The 16,630-nt window shown below is 33.3% G+C and overlaps 2 protein-coding genes across 2 annotated transcripts; both read right to left on the bottom strand.

The window, feature by feature from the left end:
• Positions 1–520: 520 nt before the first annotated feature.
• LOC124438527 (serine/threonine-protein kinase/endoribonuclease IRE2-like) lies at positions 521–13,015 on the bottom strand. Its single transcript, XM_046988697.1, has 5 exons — positions 12,927–13,015; positions 6,904–7,616; positions 5,897–6,521; positions 1,798–2,495; positions 521–1,711 (listed from the first exon to the last, which is right to left on the bottom strand). Exons 3-5 carry the CDS (start codon positions 6,285–6,287, stop codon positions 1,082–1,084), a joined length of 1,719 nt encoding a protein of 572 aa, XP_046844653.1. The 5' UTR covers positions 6,288–6,521; positions 6,904–7,616; positions 12,927–13,015; the 3' UTR covers positions 521–1,081.
• Positions 6,297–7,545, bottom strand: LOC124438724 (serine/threonine-protein kinase/endoribonuclease IRE2-like). Its single transcript, XM_046988926.1, has 2 exons — positions 6,904–7,545; positions 6,297–6,485 (listed from the first exon to the last, which is right to left on the bottom strand). Exons 1-2 carry the CDS (start codon positions 7,543–7,545, stop codon positions 6,297–6,299), a joined length of 831 nt encoding a protein of 276 aa, XP_046844882.1.
• Positions 13,016–16,630: the final 3,615 nt, after the last annotated feature.

Here is a 16,630-nt window from a genome sequence, read left to right as displayed (position 1 = left end):
TCCTGGGGCGGAATTTTATGCTTTTATACTTGACAAAGCAAGAGACATTGAAAAAAGTAGGGGGGGGTGGTTATTGCCCCCTTCTCCGCGGCCCCTTCTGATACTCACACTCAATAGATAAAATAATTTACAACTTGTTAGTGATTAGGGACAAGATACAGGATGTGCGTAGTTAGGGAAATGGGAAAATTAAAATTGGAAAATACTATTGAAATGTTGGACTTGTTTGTTCAAGTCTGGTTTGTGTTGGCGTATGCGTAGTGTCTGTTTGAGTTTGAAAGTGAATGAAGAGTTAGCAGTGTTAGAGAAGCGCGATGAAGTGTATTTAGATTTGCTTTCAGATTTTGTTAATGTTTGTCAACGTGAAGTTTTTTCAGATGTGGTGTGTTATTTGATCCATGTTGGAAAATTTCTGGTGGCTTCATGTGTATGTAACAGCTGTATCATATTTCTATCTTAAATCTGCGACTAAGATGGCTTGTAGTGAAGTCGAAATATGTCTGTCATTAAAATTACAAAATTGAAAAATGTTGTCGTTTATTTAAATGTTTACAAAATATTACATAAAATGAACATCACGGTAATCAAAATATGCAAATATATGAGATTAACGAGGTTTGAGATAGAGACAAAAACACTTGTATAAAAAGATATTAATTTAGGCAAAAAGTTTTTAAATTTTTGGCTCTCTATTAGACGTAACATACAGTGGTGCTGGCAGGATTTTATTTTTTTTGGAGGGAGGATAGTAACACCTCCAAAATGTCACATACAATGTATAACGCAATGTTTTATTCAACTGAAACTTTCAAGTTACGTTTACAGAAACCTCAGTATGTGAAATATATTATTGGCAGTCGTCCCCCTTGCTGGAGCCTCTGATAATATATTAGAATCAAAAATCACATAAAAAAAATGTTCTCATCTTGGAAAGCATTTATAGAGTACTTAATACATGCATATTGAATATTATCAAACGAAAAAAACTTTTAGTGAAAATAACAACTAAATTGGGAGATTGTATAGTGTCATGGAATTCTAATTTGGCTACATCGTTTAACATAAAAAATTGTTGGTATGACTAAGCTGTAAAATGTTTCTGAAGATCGGGTCTTGTTTTCAAGTCTGTCGACCTTATGATTTTGTGCACCAGAAGAGGCATTTCAGGAAAACGTTGCAAGAAATAATCTACATAGTTGCCTTCCTTGACATAACGCAACAGACGTGTACGAGGTTTATCGTTCCAATGCTCATTCACTCCTCTTATGAATCTTAAACACCTTGCCCATGTAGGCTCGTAAGTCACAGTTATCTTTTTGCCATTCTTTTTGAAGGTTGTGAAATCTTTCAAGACTTCATCATCGATACGCGTCATCCATTCCATGTAAGCATACAATTGCGCAACAACATTTGAATTTGGAGAACTATGACCTAGTGATTGTTTCGTTTCCAGTTGTTTTCCCATATCACATAGCATGCTAAATTTCTTTTCTTGGGATAGCAGATAAGGGTGTATTAACGCTTCTTTAGCTGATGGCCTGTCTTCTGGTGAATGTTGTAGCATCCATAAAAGAAGATCTTTAAGTACGACATCATCGATGTCCATCAATCCAACAGGGTTTCCATCTAACAAGTTTTCCAGTCTATACTCTGGAGGTCCAAAAGGGTGTTTCCCTTTTGTTGCAACATAATAAGCCACCATTCCTGCATTCTAAAATATATAAAAACTTAACAGTGTCAAAAAGATTTCTTAAAAATTTGGAAGTAAGTTGCAAATGGTTATATTTTTACACCCACCATTACATCAGACTCTGGTTTGTATAGTGCTGTATCATCTAACTCGTACGATTCAGGAGCCATCCAATCGCGAGTTCCTTTAGTACCATCGCTTACATATGTCTTAAGGTCGTTATGCAATATTCGACTAATACCAAAGTCAGCTATCAGATATTGTCCATGTGCATCTCGAAGAACATTAGATGGTTTTAAATCACGATGAAGAATAGGATTTGGTTCGCTATGGAGATTAGCTAATCCTTTTAAAATTTGCTCGAGAATTTCGGGAAGAGATTTTTGAAGATTCTCCAAAGTAGAAGAATTTACTAAACTATCCAGCGATTCTTCACATAGGTCAAGTATCAAATAGTCATATTCAGTTCCGGTCTCTTCTTCCAAGTTGTAACAATTTACAACATATCTCGACTTCTTAGCATTGAATTCATTCAAAATTTTCATTTCGTTCTCTGCTTCTTTGGCACGGTTATTTCGACGTACTCGTTTTACTACTTTTCCATAACCATCCTTGCTCAGTCCAAGATAAACACGGGTTCCATCACTTCCTCTGCCAATGCAAAACTCGTCCGAGAAAATTACACGTACGTCGTTCACACATGTAACCTTGATATCTGGGTCGCGTCCATACTTAATTAATTTCAAGAACATCTCTTTGTGCTTTATTGATTGATCAAAATACTTCCATTCTTTCAACTGCAATTCTAAAAATTATGTAAAAGTATTACATTTAGGGATAAGGGATGAAAATAATCAAACATGTGGAAGTGAGCTGAAAGTAATTCATCGCACACAAGATTGGAATACGTGCAAATAACATAATAGTATAGGCTCGGCTTTGTGGTATATTATTCAATACATTAAATGGTTATATTTTTTTCAAAAAGGCTATTCTTGATTTCGGGCAGTAAAATGTTACTCTAGAGATAGATAGGAAATTACTTCGAGTTTGATCGGATATTACTTTCATTCAATGGTATTGTCCACATCAATCATAATGCCAATCCCTGTGATATTATATAGTACATTGGTAAATTATTTGAGATGAAAATAAGAAGCAACTTTATTGTAAGTAAACGCAGGGATATTTGTGATTAAAAGTCCTGTAAACCGAGGGAGATTTAGCAAAAGAGACTTTTACTAAATCTTTTCATCGTCCGAGAAATCTGAAATTTTTTTCGACGGTTCGACAGGTGTACATGCGTTTGCATTTCTCCATCCCAAATTGGTTGAAAATCTTCTTAAAGTAATCGCAGATCAACATTTCCAGTAGAAAATGAACATTGCCATCGTCGATCTTTTTGAACTATATATATACTATGTATATGACACCAGAATGTGAACTTTAAGTGAAATTTATAGCGTTTCTGTCTGTTTATATAGCCAACAAGACAGCGTCATCAGTGATCGATTCAATGCTGTGATTGTCCTAATCAAACGCTCTGCGATACCATTATGTTCTGGAGAATAAGAACTTGTAGGTTATTGCACAAAACCTTTGCAGCACAAAACTAAAGAAACGCCTCTACCCAATATTCATCACAAATATTACTTCTTAAAGCATTCATTTTATGATCTTCTGTTTGACTTAAAGTATAGCACACGAATTCCTTAAACTTGGTCAACTGATGCTAAAGTGTACTTGGAGATAGCAGTTGAGGTAGAATCATTCATAACAACAGTCGATAATCGAAGATACAAGTCTGCATCGGTCAACAGATCGCCTCGACTTCTTTTGTTGCAACAGAAATATTTACTAACGTGTTACCGCAAATTTAGGAATGAGGATGTTTAGTCGTAATTATCCATCCTAAATATTCTTTGACGTTATTAAACCTTGCTTTGGTCAGCAGAACATTTAATTTCTCTCATCCCTGAAAGCGTGCGTTTACTTATAATACAATACCAAAAACTGCTTTTTGCTCTTTAAAAACTTGCTTTGCGCAATTTTTGTGATGAAAGTCCCTTCCACTTTATTTAGCTTTCGGACTTTTTTGACTGTACCATATTTCATCTCATTGAGCATATCTTCCTCTTTGATCATCTTTTACTAATTACATGACTATTTGACTATTTTTCACAAAAATAACCCGTTTGATGTCTTTTGTCTGAATTGCCAAATTTCATTATTTTCAATGGTGTACAACATGATGTATAATATTTCTTACGCTTGTACGGTTTTCAACATCATAAATAGTATAAATTTGGCACATTTAGTTAGTCCAGAAGAGCAAAAACTAAAGAGTGAGTATAAGTGAGTCGAGTAAAGAGTGAGTATAACTAAAGTAATGACTCATGAAAATCATTCCACAAATTAAAAAGAATAAAGTCTTAAATGACTCAATCACTTCTTAACACAGTCTGCAAACGCACAAAAAGTAGCTATTTACGTTATTTAAAGCTCGGAAGTAATTAAGTGTTTACTAAAATCGAATTTCTACGAGTTTAAAAGTTATTTTATGAAACTACAGATTATATAACACAGATTTTTTGTGTTATCTGCATCTGTCCACACTAATGCGTTTTCGAAATTAAAAGTTATTACCGAATTAAAAGTGTGTTAGATAATTAACTGCGCATGCTTATACATAAAGCGCCCATAGTTTTCGTGACATCTTGCGCCAATAAAGATATCTTCCATGGCGAGTAGTTCATATTTCAGATACAAAGTTATCCAACCACGCGCTTGTTCTTTCTGGACAATGCCAAAATCTTCCTGGCTTTCTTTTATATGGCTTATTTATTCGATAGTGGTTGTGTGAGCCACTGGAAAAAAACCAATGTTCGAAGAGTCAAAATTCTCCTTTTATAAGTTATCGATAAAAGCTGTGAAATCAAAATATTAACTTCCAAAATAGGGATTAAACAAATATACAACCTTAAAAACACGTCACTCAGGCTCGCCAAATTTGTATTGAATTTTAAAAATGCCAGAAAAAGTAGTCATTGACGTCATCGTTCTCAAAAGGCTCCGTTTTTTGACTGTCCACATTAAAGCAAAAACGATCGCATTTTCAAATCACTCCATTTTTGAGAGTGTTTTCAAATCTACACGTTTTCATTTGGCAGCGTGTTCGTTTTTGAGCGTTTCAGTGTGGACGGATGGCCAAAAAGCATCAAAAAATATGAGTTTTTAACAGAAAACGCATAAGTGAGGACAGGGTTTTACACAGCGGGGATGCGTTTGCAGAATGTGTGTATGAAATGTGTAATTGATTCAAGTCTTTGATTTGCTTTTTACTCACACTTTATTGGATGCGTGAATATTCACATGACGTCATCACTAAAGTGCGTTAGTTATTCTGATTAGTTTGATATTATGTGACTAAATGTATAGATCTACATAATCTGTGTTATGTTAGATCGCCTGTGATCTTGGTTTTAAAAAAAATTTAAAGTTTGTAAGGGGGGCCATATTTACTAGAAAGTATTGCCCCTGTGGGGACAAATTTCTTAGAAATTGTTCATTATTCATTGCCATGTACATTGCTGATATTGGAGCAGTCAAAACTTTATCAACAAGATAAACACTTTTTGGAGTTTGAGTGTGAGGGTCATACTTTGTCTAACTGTAAAAATCGTTACAGTTAATCATAAGCTTTGCACTAACGTTAACAGCCTGGGGGTTGGAAGAGCTGAAGCCCTCCCCCCTCACTTTTTGCGAAAAGTATAGTTAGACTGACCTGCAGTAATTTTTTAGAGGTGTTTTTTAAGACGCCGTAGTATAAGTGAAGACTTAGCCCCGCACTTCATAATGTTGCTTCGTCGTCACTGCAAACACTCACTCCTTGTTTATCTCCATATCAATATTAGTATATTTTAAAAATATATTTGCGTTTTAACCATTTCATAACGTCAAAGGGGATGCTGGATTTAAAATTTTTAAAATGGTTAGCTTGTTCATGACAATCTCTGATGCACTAATGAACAAACATATCGCGACAAATCAAACGCAAGAAATTTAAACTTCGCAAAAAATTTACACTGAATAACCGGAATAACCGGAATAACTGACTGACTAGGTTGAATTTTTTACACTTAGAGACTTTAGAGATTGATTAGCTACATCATTCATGAAAAAGAAATATTTTAATGGTTAACTTACTAGCAAAGTGTTCTTCCAGATCTGGAGTTGATTTCATGCCATTCGACCTTATGACTTTGTGCACCAGAAGAGGAAGCTCCGGGAAAACTTGCAGGAAATACTTTTTATAATTGCCTTGCTTCACATATTGTGATAGATGCGGACGAGGCTTATTTTGCCAATGTTGGTCAATGTTTCGTATAAATCTTAAGCATCCTGCCCATGTAGACTCGTACTTTAGAGTTCCTATACTGTCGTTTACTTCAAAGTTGATCAAATCTTTGACTACTTCATCATCAATACGCTTCATCCATTCTGTGGAACCATACAACTGCGTATGAACGTCAGAAGTGGGAGAATTTTGACTTTGTGAATGCTTCACCTCCAGTTGGTTTCCCATATCACACAGCATGTTAAATTTCTATTCGTCTGATTGTAGATAAGGGTGTTTTAACGCCTCATTAGCAGATGGCCTGTCTTCAGGTTTTAACTGTAGCATCCACGATAAAAGGTCTTTGAGCGTGGCATCCTCGATTTCGTCCAATCCAACTGGGTTTCCTTTTAAAATGTTGTCCAGTCTAAGCCGTTCATCTCCAAAAGGATGTTTTCCCTTTGTTGCAACATAATAAGCCACCATTCCCGCATTCTATTTTCAATAAAAAATTGTCATAAACAGTCAGTGGTGGATACTAAAACCTTAAAGATTAAATTTATTTGCGATTTGCAGAACTCAACAATAAATGTGCAGCTGAAAAAAATCTAAAAAATGTTCTCCAAATAGAATTGTAGCCATATATATGTATAAAAAGCAATCTAAATAAGGAACATACTATTGTAACTGTAACACGATTGACAAAAATTAATTTACTTTTATCTACATTTATATGTTGACATTATATGACGATACAATTGAGGTACAGAAAAAAATTGAGGTAAAATCATTATCACTACCAAATACCAACATCTAATTAAAGGCAAATAAAACATTGAGCTGTAGTTGGACCTCTAGTTCTACTTCAAAAACTTACCATAATGTCAGACTGTTTTTTGTAACGAACTTTATCAATTGATTCATCTGATGCGTTATATGACTCTGGAGCTATCCAATTTTTAGCTCCTCTCTGTATGCTTTGATGTGTCGAAGTTTCATCAGATAAAATATGACTTATACCAAAGTCAGCGATTAAAAAATTTCCTTGTATATCTCGAAGAACGTTCGAGGGTCTTAAGTCCCGATGAAGAATAGGATGCTCACCGCTGTGAAGGTGAACTAGACCATTTAAGATCTGAATAAGAACTTTAGGAACGACTTTTTGAAGATCTTGCAAAGAAGAAGATTTCACATAACTCTCTAACGATTCTTCACACAAATCTAATATCATGTAAAAATACTCTTCGTCAAGGTTCTCTTTTAAATCCCACAAATTCACAACATAATTTGAACGCTTTGCATTCAACTCATTAAAAATTTCTTTTTCTCGATTTGCAAAGTCTTTGCCGCTATCTTTGTGTATTCGCTTTACTGCTTTTCCATAACCATTATTCCCCAGGGCAAGGTAAACACGGGTTCCATCACTTCCCTTGCCAAGCAAAAACTCCTCCTTGAAGATTACACGCAATTCACTGAGCAGTGTAACTTTTTCTGGATGTTGGCGTCCATATTCCTCCATCTTTTTAAACTTTTCCTGATGTATTAATGATTTATCAAAACATTTCCATGGTTGACGCAACAATTCTAGAACTTAAAGGAGAAGTACAAATCAGGAACGATTAAAAAAGGACTGATAAATTCATCAATTCACAGTTTTATTTGTTTTGGCAATATCACATAACATATAACATTGCTGTGTTTTTCTCTGGATGAGAAAACACGAATGTTTTTACTTTGATATGAAAATAACATTTACTCCGGTAGAAATGAGTTGGTCATCATACAATTCACGCGCAATAATCGACGTTCCACGATTAGTTTATTGCATGACTATACCAAACTTTAACTCAATAAAGCCAGTGGCGGATCTAGAGTACGTCAAAATAAATTGCTGCAGCTCTTGCTTGGATATATTTCCATTTCCAAATACATAGAGGCAAGTCCATTGATAAAGTTTAATTTTTTGAAATTCAAATTCAATAGTTTTGGTTTGAATATATTTTGAATTTAAAATTGAGCATCTATAATTCATTTTGACGAACGCTAGATCTGCTACACTAGATTGAGCAATTTTGCAAAGGATAAAACACACATCCTTTTCATATTAACATAAAACTTGAATTTTAGTATATGAATGTTATGACCAAAAATCCTCTTAAAATAAATTGAATTTACTCAATGATCTCTACAAATGTTTACAAAGCAATGATCCCTTCAATAACTGACTTTATTTTAACTGGAAACAGTAAGAAATAGTTAAGATGGTTGCTTACGACATGCTGCACTTTACATCCAGACACGGACATTTTTATGCATGCAATGAAAATAATTTTTCATTCCTAATTAATAGTCATTAAAAATTTACACAGCATTTTCCAAATCAAGCAATTGAAAGCAGTAGAAAATTAATCATAATACTTTATGAAACTGAAAATAATTCGTTTTACCAACCTTCCAAAAATAATAAAATAATACTAAAATATTATATAGTTATATTAACAAGCAACTAGAGCATTTTTTGTTTTATTTATAACACAACAAAACAATTTAATGGGCTCTTTATCATGAACTATGAACAATGTTAATGTATGGGCTTCTTTTAAGATTTGGTTGCAACATAATACCACACCGATTATAAATATAAGAAAATATAAAAATTACAGAACCACAAATTACAATTTTCCATTATAAAAAGTATTTTTGATTGGTTTTTCTCTTCAACAATAACATGTTTGTTTCTGTATTGATTACGAGGAAAATATCCATTGGTCAAGATATTGGTCGTCACATGGGTAATGATGTATTATGTGGAAACAAATGAAAGTATTTTTATACATAGCTATCATTATATTTTTAAGGTTATTGTAGACAAACACATAGTTTGTACAATCAATTTTGAAAACAGCAATTTTATTATCGTCGTGTGCAAGCGCAATAGCAAAAAATTATTTTAGTTGCAACACAGTGAAAGTTGAGAACGCTTTTATTTATTAAGAATGTTGCAGGTTTATAAATAAGGATATATAAAAAATCATTCACAAATGTATCCTAATTCCACACTCTTTTCTGCATTAAGACAACAATCATTAATCCCTAGCAGAAAGTTTATATTTATGTTTTGCTTTCGATTCACAGTTGAGTATCTCACCGTCGTAAAATGGTGACAGTATAGGAATGAATAAACATTTTAAAATTTATTATTTTGCACCATTATAGCGGAAGTAGTTAAAAAAAGCAATGATAGAATGATAAAAATAGCAATGAAGAATGATTTTTCTGAAAAATAAAAATTTTGTTACCCGATGAAGGCATTGCATCGCTGAAACTGTCATTATCATTCGATTGACATACAGAAAGTTCCCTGTTTTTCGAAGCTGGAACAATGCAAATAAATAACATTACCAAATGATAATATAATGCAATACACAGCTTTCTTCAGTGGCGTAGCTAACTCGATAATTACATAATAATATTCATTATGTATGTTTTTCTAGATCAAGTTCTTTGAAATTAATTGTTTCTTACAGATGATACCACGCACTTATGAATGTAAGCTCTCCTCCTCAAATTATTGAGCTGGCTACTCCGTTGTTTTTTAAATCCCGATTCACATATTCACACTTTTCAAAAATGATATTGTCCTTTGACGTATTATGAGGTCAATTTATCAAAGGCGAGTAGCTACAATTGTATTTACACTAAGAAATCAATGAGAGATGATATTATCAAAGACATTATAGGCTTGCAGTGGCGTAGCTAGCTCGCAAATTTGTTCCTCCTTTGTAAATTTTACACCATTATTATTATTCATTTCTTGAAAAAGTAATTGATTTACAATGAGTGAACACATTGAAATTTACACAGCATAAACAAAGTTGTTGGCTGGTTATATGTCACTGGAGGTTTGTGGATGACCAATGCATAGTAGCTGGGACGAAAAAATTATACAGAATATCTTAAATAGATTGGGTGATATATCAGAAGAATATGGTATGAGCATAAATATAAAGACGACAGAAGTTACTGCAGTTTCCAAACAATTTGGTGGCAATCTTGATATAGTTTTGAACGAAATTAGAAAATGAAAAATTGAATTATCGAAACAGTTATTTAATGTTTATAGTATCTTCTTTGGATCATAGTCATGAAAAGCGAGCGATAGACATGAGAAAGATAGAGGAACTTGTGATGTGAATGTCGGGAAGAATGGAGAGTAGGCTGAATAGAAAGGAAAACAACAAAAGTGATGTTCATGCTGTAGATGAAATAAGAGAGCTGTTGGGTAGAATTGACACATCTTTCGCGGTAATAACTTGTTGAAAGAAGTAGCCGAGGAAAGAGTTTATTGTAAAAGACCTAAGGCGATTAGTCCGAAATCGTTAGATTAGAGGATCTCAAGATTGAGTTGAATTAACATTTATCGTGATTTTAAGAAGTTATAAAAAAATGCATAATGTCACGACTCATTATTGCGACAAATGTGACGTATAGCCATGATTTTTATTTAGCGCCGTAAAACTTAATTTTACAAGGTGAGTTATTATGTAAGTGAAAATTGCATAATATTGAAAATTGCATTTATTGTATATATCTGTCCCATAAATAACCTTTACAAGCTTTCAAAATTCATCGGGTAAGTCTATAGCTACGCCTTTTATGTCGGGCAAAATGGTCCGTCAGCGCGCAAAGTTTGTACCCAAATCTCGGCCCTGCCTTCATCTAGGCCATAAAGTAAAATTTTCTTCCGGTCGATTACATAGCAAATGTTCTTAAATTCTATTTAACTATGTAAACAAGTTATTTCCATGACCCTGATGTAGGAACTTTAAGTATATTCTATAAAGATTGCACATACAAGAATTTTGGACGGCACTGTTTATATGGAAATTCGTGGAAAAATGTGGAAATTCGTGGACGATACCACTGTTAGTGAAGTAATTAAGAAAGATCAAACAAGAAACTTACAAAACCAAATGGACACATTAGCGAACAGCATCTCACGTGATAAGTTCCAGTTAAATGAAACCAAATGTAAAGAGATGCGAATTTGTTTTGGATCTAATACCAATGACCTTCAACCAATTACCATCAATAACATTACACTGGATATTGTACAACACGCGAAAGTTTTGGGATTGGTTATAGCCAGTAACCTTAAGTGGAACATCCACGTAAATGAAATAATTAAGAAATGCCGTAAACGCCTCTATTATCTAATTCAACAAAAACGAGCAAATATCGAAGTCAAGGAATTGCTCCAATTTTACAAAACGTGTATAAGACCTGTCTTGGAGTATGCTTGCCCAGTGTTCCACAATAGTCTGACATTATATCTGTCAGATGACCTAGAGTCAGTCCAAAAGCGAGCATTAAAAATAATCCTGCCTCATCAAGAATATGAAAACGCTCTGCAGTTTACTAATTTGCAACGCCTTAGCGAAAGGAGGAATGATATAACAACAGCGTTGTTTCAGAAGATAGTAGCAGATTCCTCACATAAGCTTCATGACCTTTTGCCTCCTCGTTTAGAACGTTCAACTATGGAACTTAGGACTCAATCTTCATTCAATACTAACTTTAATACCAAACGTTTTAGAAATAGTTTTATAACTTATAACTCATTGAAGATGTAATTTAGTTAATTTATTTATATATGTATTATATGTAATCTTAAACGTATTTCAGCGATATGGCTGCCAGTTTTAAGAAATAAATCATCTATCTATCTATCTATCTATCTATAGTTAGTATTCAAGATCATAACTAATATAGGTAGTAAGAAATTAAAGGTACTTTCCAATATATTTTAAACATATCAAAGTAAAGACCGACAAGTGCCGCTATCATATAATACATGATGCAATAGAGTTAATATAATGTTGATGAAAACTGCGTTGCAATTCATGTCTAAGCTGTAAAAGATAAGATAAGTGATACGACTATATATTACTCATATCGCAATCATATTGCAAGAAAATTACAATTGTGAAAGAACAAATCATTTTAAAATATTCGGCATTATTTGACTTCCTGTTTTAGGGTGCCATTGCATGCATGTGTCTAATGAACCAGTAACTTTGGCCGAGCGACTGTGGCTACCTTCACTTTTAAAAAGATGATATTCGCCGACAGTCTTGAACATTTGTTGAAGTTGTGATTGACTTAACATTCACCAAGACTATCAATGCTCTCTTAAACATAAGGCTCCCCTATTCAAACGGCTATTAACATGCAAACGACAAACTTGAACAGTATGTTTATTTAAATGCTGGAAAATCCAGGTAATTTTTCATTTACAGAGCTCTCTAACAGTTGTTAGTCGCTTGATCAAATAATTAAAAAAGGAACTGTTCTTTTTTGTAATTTTTTCTATAAATTTTCCCGAAACCCGCCTTCCCATGCAAGAAATAAGAAATTTGCTTGCGTGTCCATTTCCGCCTACTTAGTTCAAACAACTTTGTCATGACGAATGAACAAGATAAATTTTTAATACACAAGCTAACAAAGTTGCTCAGATGATATGAACTCAAAAATAGCCTTGTTATAAGGCTATTTTGTATGTATAGCTTTACTTATAAGTAAAAATGCAAGAAAACGGAAGCCTAATGAATCGTTTGGTATTGTTTTAGTCGGCACAGTAAAATCGTTCGATCCTTTCCAATTTTCCGTGATTTGTAGAAATCTATTGCTATTCGATTAAAAATATAGTATTGGGATTTGAACACATCGAAAGTACAAAGTTATGGTGATAGAAAGTCAAATTCATGGTGATAAAATCAAACGTTTGACGCAATGGAATTTTAACATTGTCATTACATATACTGAAAGAATTCGCAAATTTTTATTGCAAAGCGTACCAGTGTTAAATCATGAAGAGAATACGATAAAAACAAAACTTACAATAATTTCAGTGCTTGTTCCACTTCTTAAACGTCTGATGAGAATCAACTATCAAAATAATACGAATGACTTGTTTTGCATCGCGTATAAATATATCTTTGGACAATGGAGCATTTCAAAAGATCACAGCAGCAAGAATTCTTTAAAAAATTCCATATTTTGTCTCGGCGGGGAAGGTAGAATAAATGAATTTGCGAATGATTTAATGCATATTTTATATCCACATAGAACTTGAAATCTGAAGATAAGGAATACACCGTAGCAATGCAGCAGCTATTATTAAAAAAAGAACACAAAATAAATTAACTTCATTTAACAGATATCACCTCTAAATTTTCTTCATATGATTCATTATTCTTTTCTTGATCTGATTGATTTCTTTCTTCAAAAATTTTCAAAGCAAATTTTCAAAGCTCTTCTAAAACTTGTAGTTATAAATGCTTTCTTCCAAATAAATACAGGATTATTGACAAGCCTATTATGGAACGCTGGAGGTGTTTCCCCTGTAAATTTTGCATTGGAAATGTGCGCATCGTTTATGTGTAAAAACAACATTCTTTCCAAACGTTTTCTCAGAAAAACAATTAAGTGAACGACACTTGGCTGTTTCAAAAAATGTTAGAGCTTATCAGCAGGCCTAGGAACATAAACTTTACGTCTTTTATTCTTACGTAAATAGTCTTTTGAAATTTCTGTCAAGCCATCCCCCGAGACCCACCATTACACTTCTACATATGGTACCACATGGGACAGTTCATGAACATGGATATGAAATAGCTCAGATTTCACACATAAACAGGTTTTCATATTTTACAGGGGTAGTGCTAAACATCATGAGCGGTTTTACAGTGAAGCAACCAAACGTTGTGTAGTAAGCTGAAACAGTGCACAGAAAAACTTAATTCAACTGTATTACTGATGTGTTTTGCTCAAAACTGGGGGAGTTAAAATGTTTGTTAGAGGGGTGAAAAATTAATCTAGGGGGGGGTGAAATCTGATGTTTGGGAGATGGCACCTCCTAAAAATCTATCCATGTTTTAATAATTTGATTCCAGCCCTTTACCCCTTCTCCTATTATCTTCTGTCAATCCTGGCAAGCTGTCATGACAAGTACACAGCATGAAGATGTCACAATAACTTTATGTGACATAATCAGTAGTGATAATAAATATTTTCTCATACAATCAAAACTAGTAATCGTAAATCTTAAAAAATATATTTTATATATTAATGATTATCAAAAAAATTATCAAAAAAATATTAATAGTACTTGACTGTTTCACCCAAATTCAAGGTTTATATTATGCCTAGGAACACGTTTTCATTTCAAAAAAATGTTATTGTGATATGGACAAACGAACTTCTGCCAAATATTCTTGTTTTTGCTGTCCAGTTAGAAAAGGCAAAAACAGGGCAAATTTTGGAAATATGACATGACTCAGGTTTGAGATTTCACCACTGGAAATGGGTTTCACTGGTTTCACACCAATCCATCTCAGTCAAAATATCAAAATTTATAGCTTCACGTGTCATAATCACTGGTCATAAAAAACATCTTCTCGTAAAATCAACACTAGTTATCTCAAATCTAGAGCAATGTATTTCAAGGGACGAAAAAATGCGTGGCTGTAAGGTAAACATGTCATTATTAAGCATACAGTTACATAAAGAAAAGATTTCTGTCGGGTACTTTCTGGTTGATGATCATTTTTCAATGACTTATTGTGTTTATCTAGTTGCACATTACCGTTACACTTACTGTATGTCGCAATTATATCAACTTTGTTTGGAATTATAACTGGTCAGATAATTCATCTGTAAACTGTAATTATGCTAACACATATTTTTAATTTTGTTTATCTTATACACTATAAATTGGTTTTAACATATACTGAATTAAATGGAGTTAATTACCCGCTATCCGCTTCCATAATAGGGAGTGTACAATTGAGCTTGGAACATATGTCCCTAAACATTGTTATCTACAGTGAAAATATCATCAAAATAATTGTAATCATACGGCAATGAATTTTAATCTTAAGTCTCAAGCATTCTGCCTATGAAGACCCATAGTTGAGTTAAAGAATTTTCCTTTGATCTCATACGTAAAAAAATAATCATAGATATCACTATCAATTTGACTTTTTCAGTCTGCGGGTTCACTATACAATTTTTGAACAACACTTAAAAGAGTGATATTTGTCTTAGTTGGCTGTTGGTTCCCATGCACTTTAAATAACATTTCAAACTTTTCGCCATCCGACATAAGAAAAGGATGTTTCAATGCTTCGTTGGCAGATGGCCTGTCTTCTGGTTTTAGTTGTAGCATCCACGATAAAAGTCTTTAAGTTCAGCATCCTTGATTTCCTCCAATCCAACTGGGTTTCCAAATGTTGTCCAGTCTATGCCGTTCATGTCTAAGAGGATGCTTTCTTTTTGTTCACACATAATAAGCCACCATTCCTGCATTCTATTTTCAAAAAAGGCATTGTTTATAGTGTGCTGTTTGATCATACACCAACCCCTATACGATGTACCTGTCGTTATAATTTTTGCTTTTTGTCTTTTCACACAAAAAATAAACAATGAAAACATTACTTTTATGTTCACACATGCAAGTAAACTGAATGCAGTGTTTATTTGCTTCAGAAAATAACAAGCTAAACGCTAGCTAAATATGATAGCGGTATTTTCTAATAGAAAAAAAGACAACAACATAAATTTCACATGTTATACACATGATAGGTTGATTGATTCACAGTAAAGTATTTTGTTAAAAAATAGGTACGCATTGCGTACATGTGGGTAATCTAGAAACTACGAGGCTATAAAATAAAGTAAAATAATAAACACAGTACATTTTACATTAAATATGCTTGACACCAAAGACGTTTGAGATTTAAAAAATTTGTGCTTTGTGCTCATTGATCAGTCAAATAACCCAGTAGCTTTCTAACCTATTCTGCATTTACCAAACGGCTCCTTACTTAGATCGCATATCACGTGACTATGCTCACAGTAAGAAAAGTGAAGTCTCCAAGATTTCTTAGAAATTTTGATGATTAATTTATTATAATTTTCACCAAAGACCAATTTCACTATAAATACTCGTCAACAACTGTTTTAAAACACTTTTCTGACGCGAATATCTTCCACACAACCGATAATTCAAAACCATTACGACTTTTTTGTTTCACACACATATATGATAGCCATATTTCCTACGATACAGTGACCATTGTAGTTAGTAAGAAATGTTTAATATTTGAAAGCTAGTTAGAAGACTTCACACATTTGCAAGTGATCGTAAGTACTTAAAATGTATTTCCTGCTTATACTTTCAATTACTTTGACTGCTGAAACGTATCATATTACATAACTTTCATAGTCAATCTACGTTATATAAATCCTACACAAATAATAGTTGTAACTCGTAAAAGAGTCAAAAGCAAAATAAATGTCTTTATGGCTTTCATACAACTGATTAACTCGCAAACAGACTACGGTGATCCGCGAACCAAAGAGTTTACAAGCAAGGCTAATAAGTACAGAACCGGACTATAATTATGAGAAGTTATGATCGCCAACCAAGCCTGCATTTGTATATTATAAATCATTTGCTAAATTCATGAATCGATTTCATGTTTAACTCCATATGAATGGATCACTAAAGGTCGTACATGTGTATGTTTTATAATATTAGG

This window comes from Xenia sp. Carnegie-2017, unplaced genomic scaffold (genome assembly GCF_021976095.1).
Source record: "Xenia sp. Carnegie-2017 unplaced genomic scaffold, XeniaSp_v1 HiC_scaffold_19, whole genome shotgun sequence".
Classification (NCBI taxonomy): Eukaryota; Metazoa; Cnidaria; class Anthozoa; order Malacalcyonacea; family Xeniidae; genus Xenia; species Xenia sp. Carnegie-2017.
This window is presented reverse-complemented; position numbering and strand designations above follow the sequence as displayed.

Coding starts and splice junctions, on each gene's coding strand:
- LOC124438527 (XM_046988697.1), bottom strand. CDS start 6,287: ATGCTGTGTGATATGGGAAACCAACTGGAGGTGAAGCATTCACAAAGT. Junction 2,496..5,896: donor TCTGGAAGAACACTTTGCTA/GTAAGTTAACCA, acceptor CATAATTTTTAG/AATTGCAGTTGAAAGAATGG. Junction 1,712..1,797: donor AACCAGAGTCTGATGTAATG/GTGGGTGTAAAA, acceptor TATATATTTTAG/AATGCAGGAATGGTGGCTTA.
- LOC124438724 (XM_046988926.1), bottom strand. CDS start 7,545: ATGGAGGAATATGGACGCCAACATCCAGAAAAAGTTACACTGCTCAGT. Junction 6,486..6,903: donor AAAAACAGTCTGACATTATG/GTAAGTTTTTGA, acceptor GTTGCAACAAAG/GGAAAACATCCTTTTGGAGA.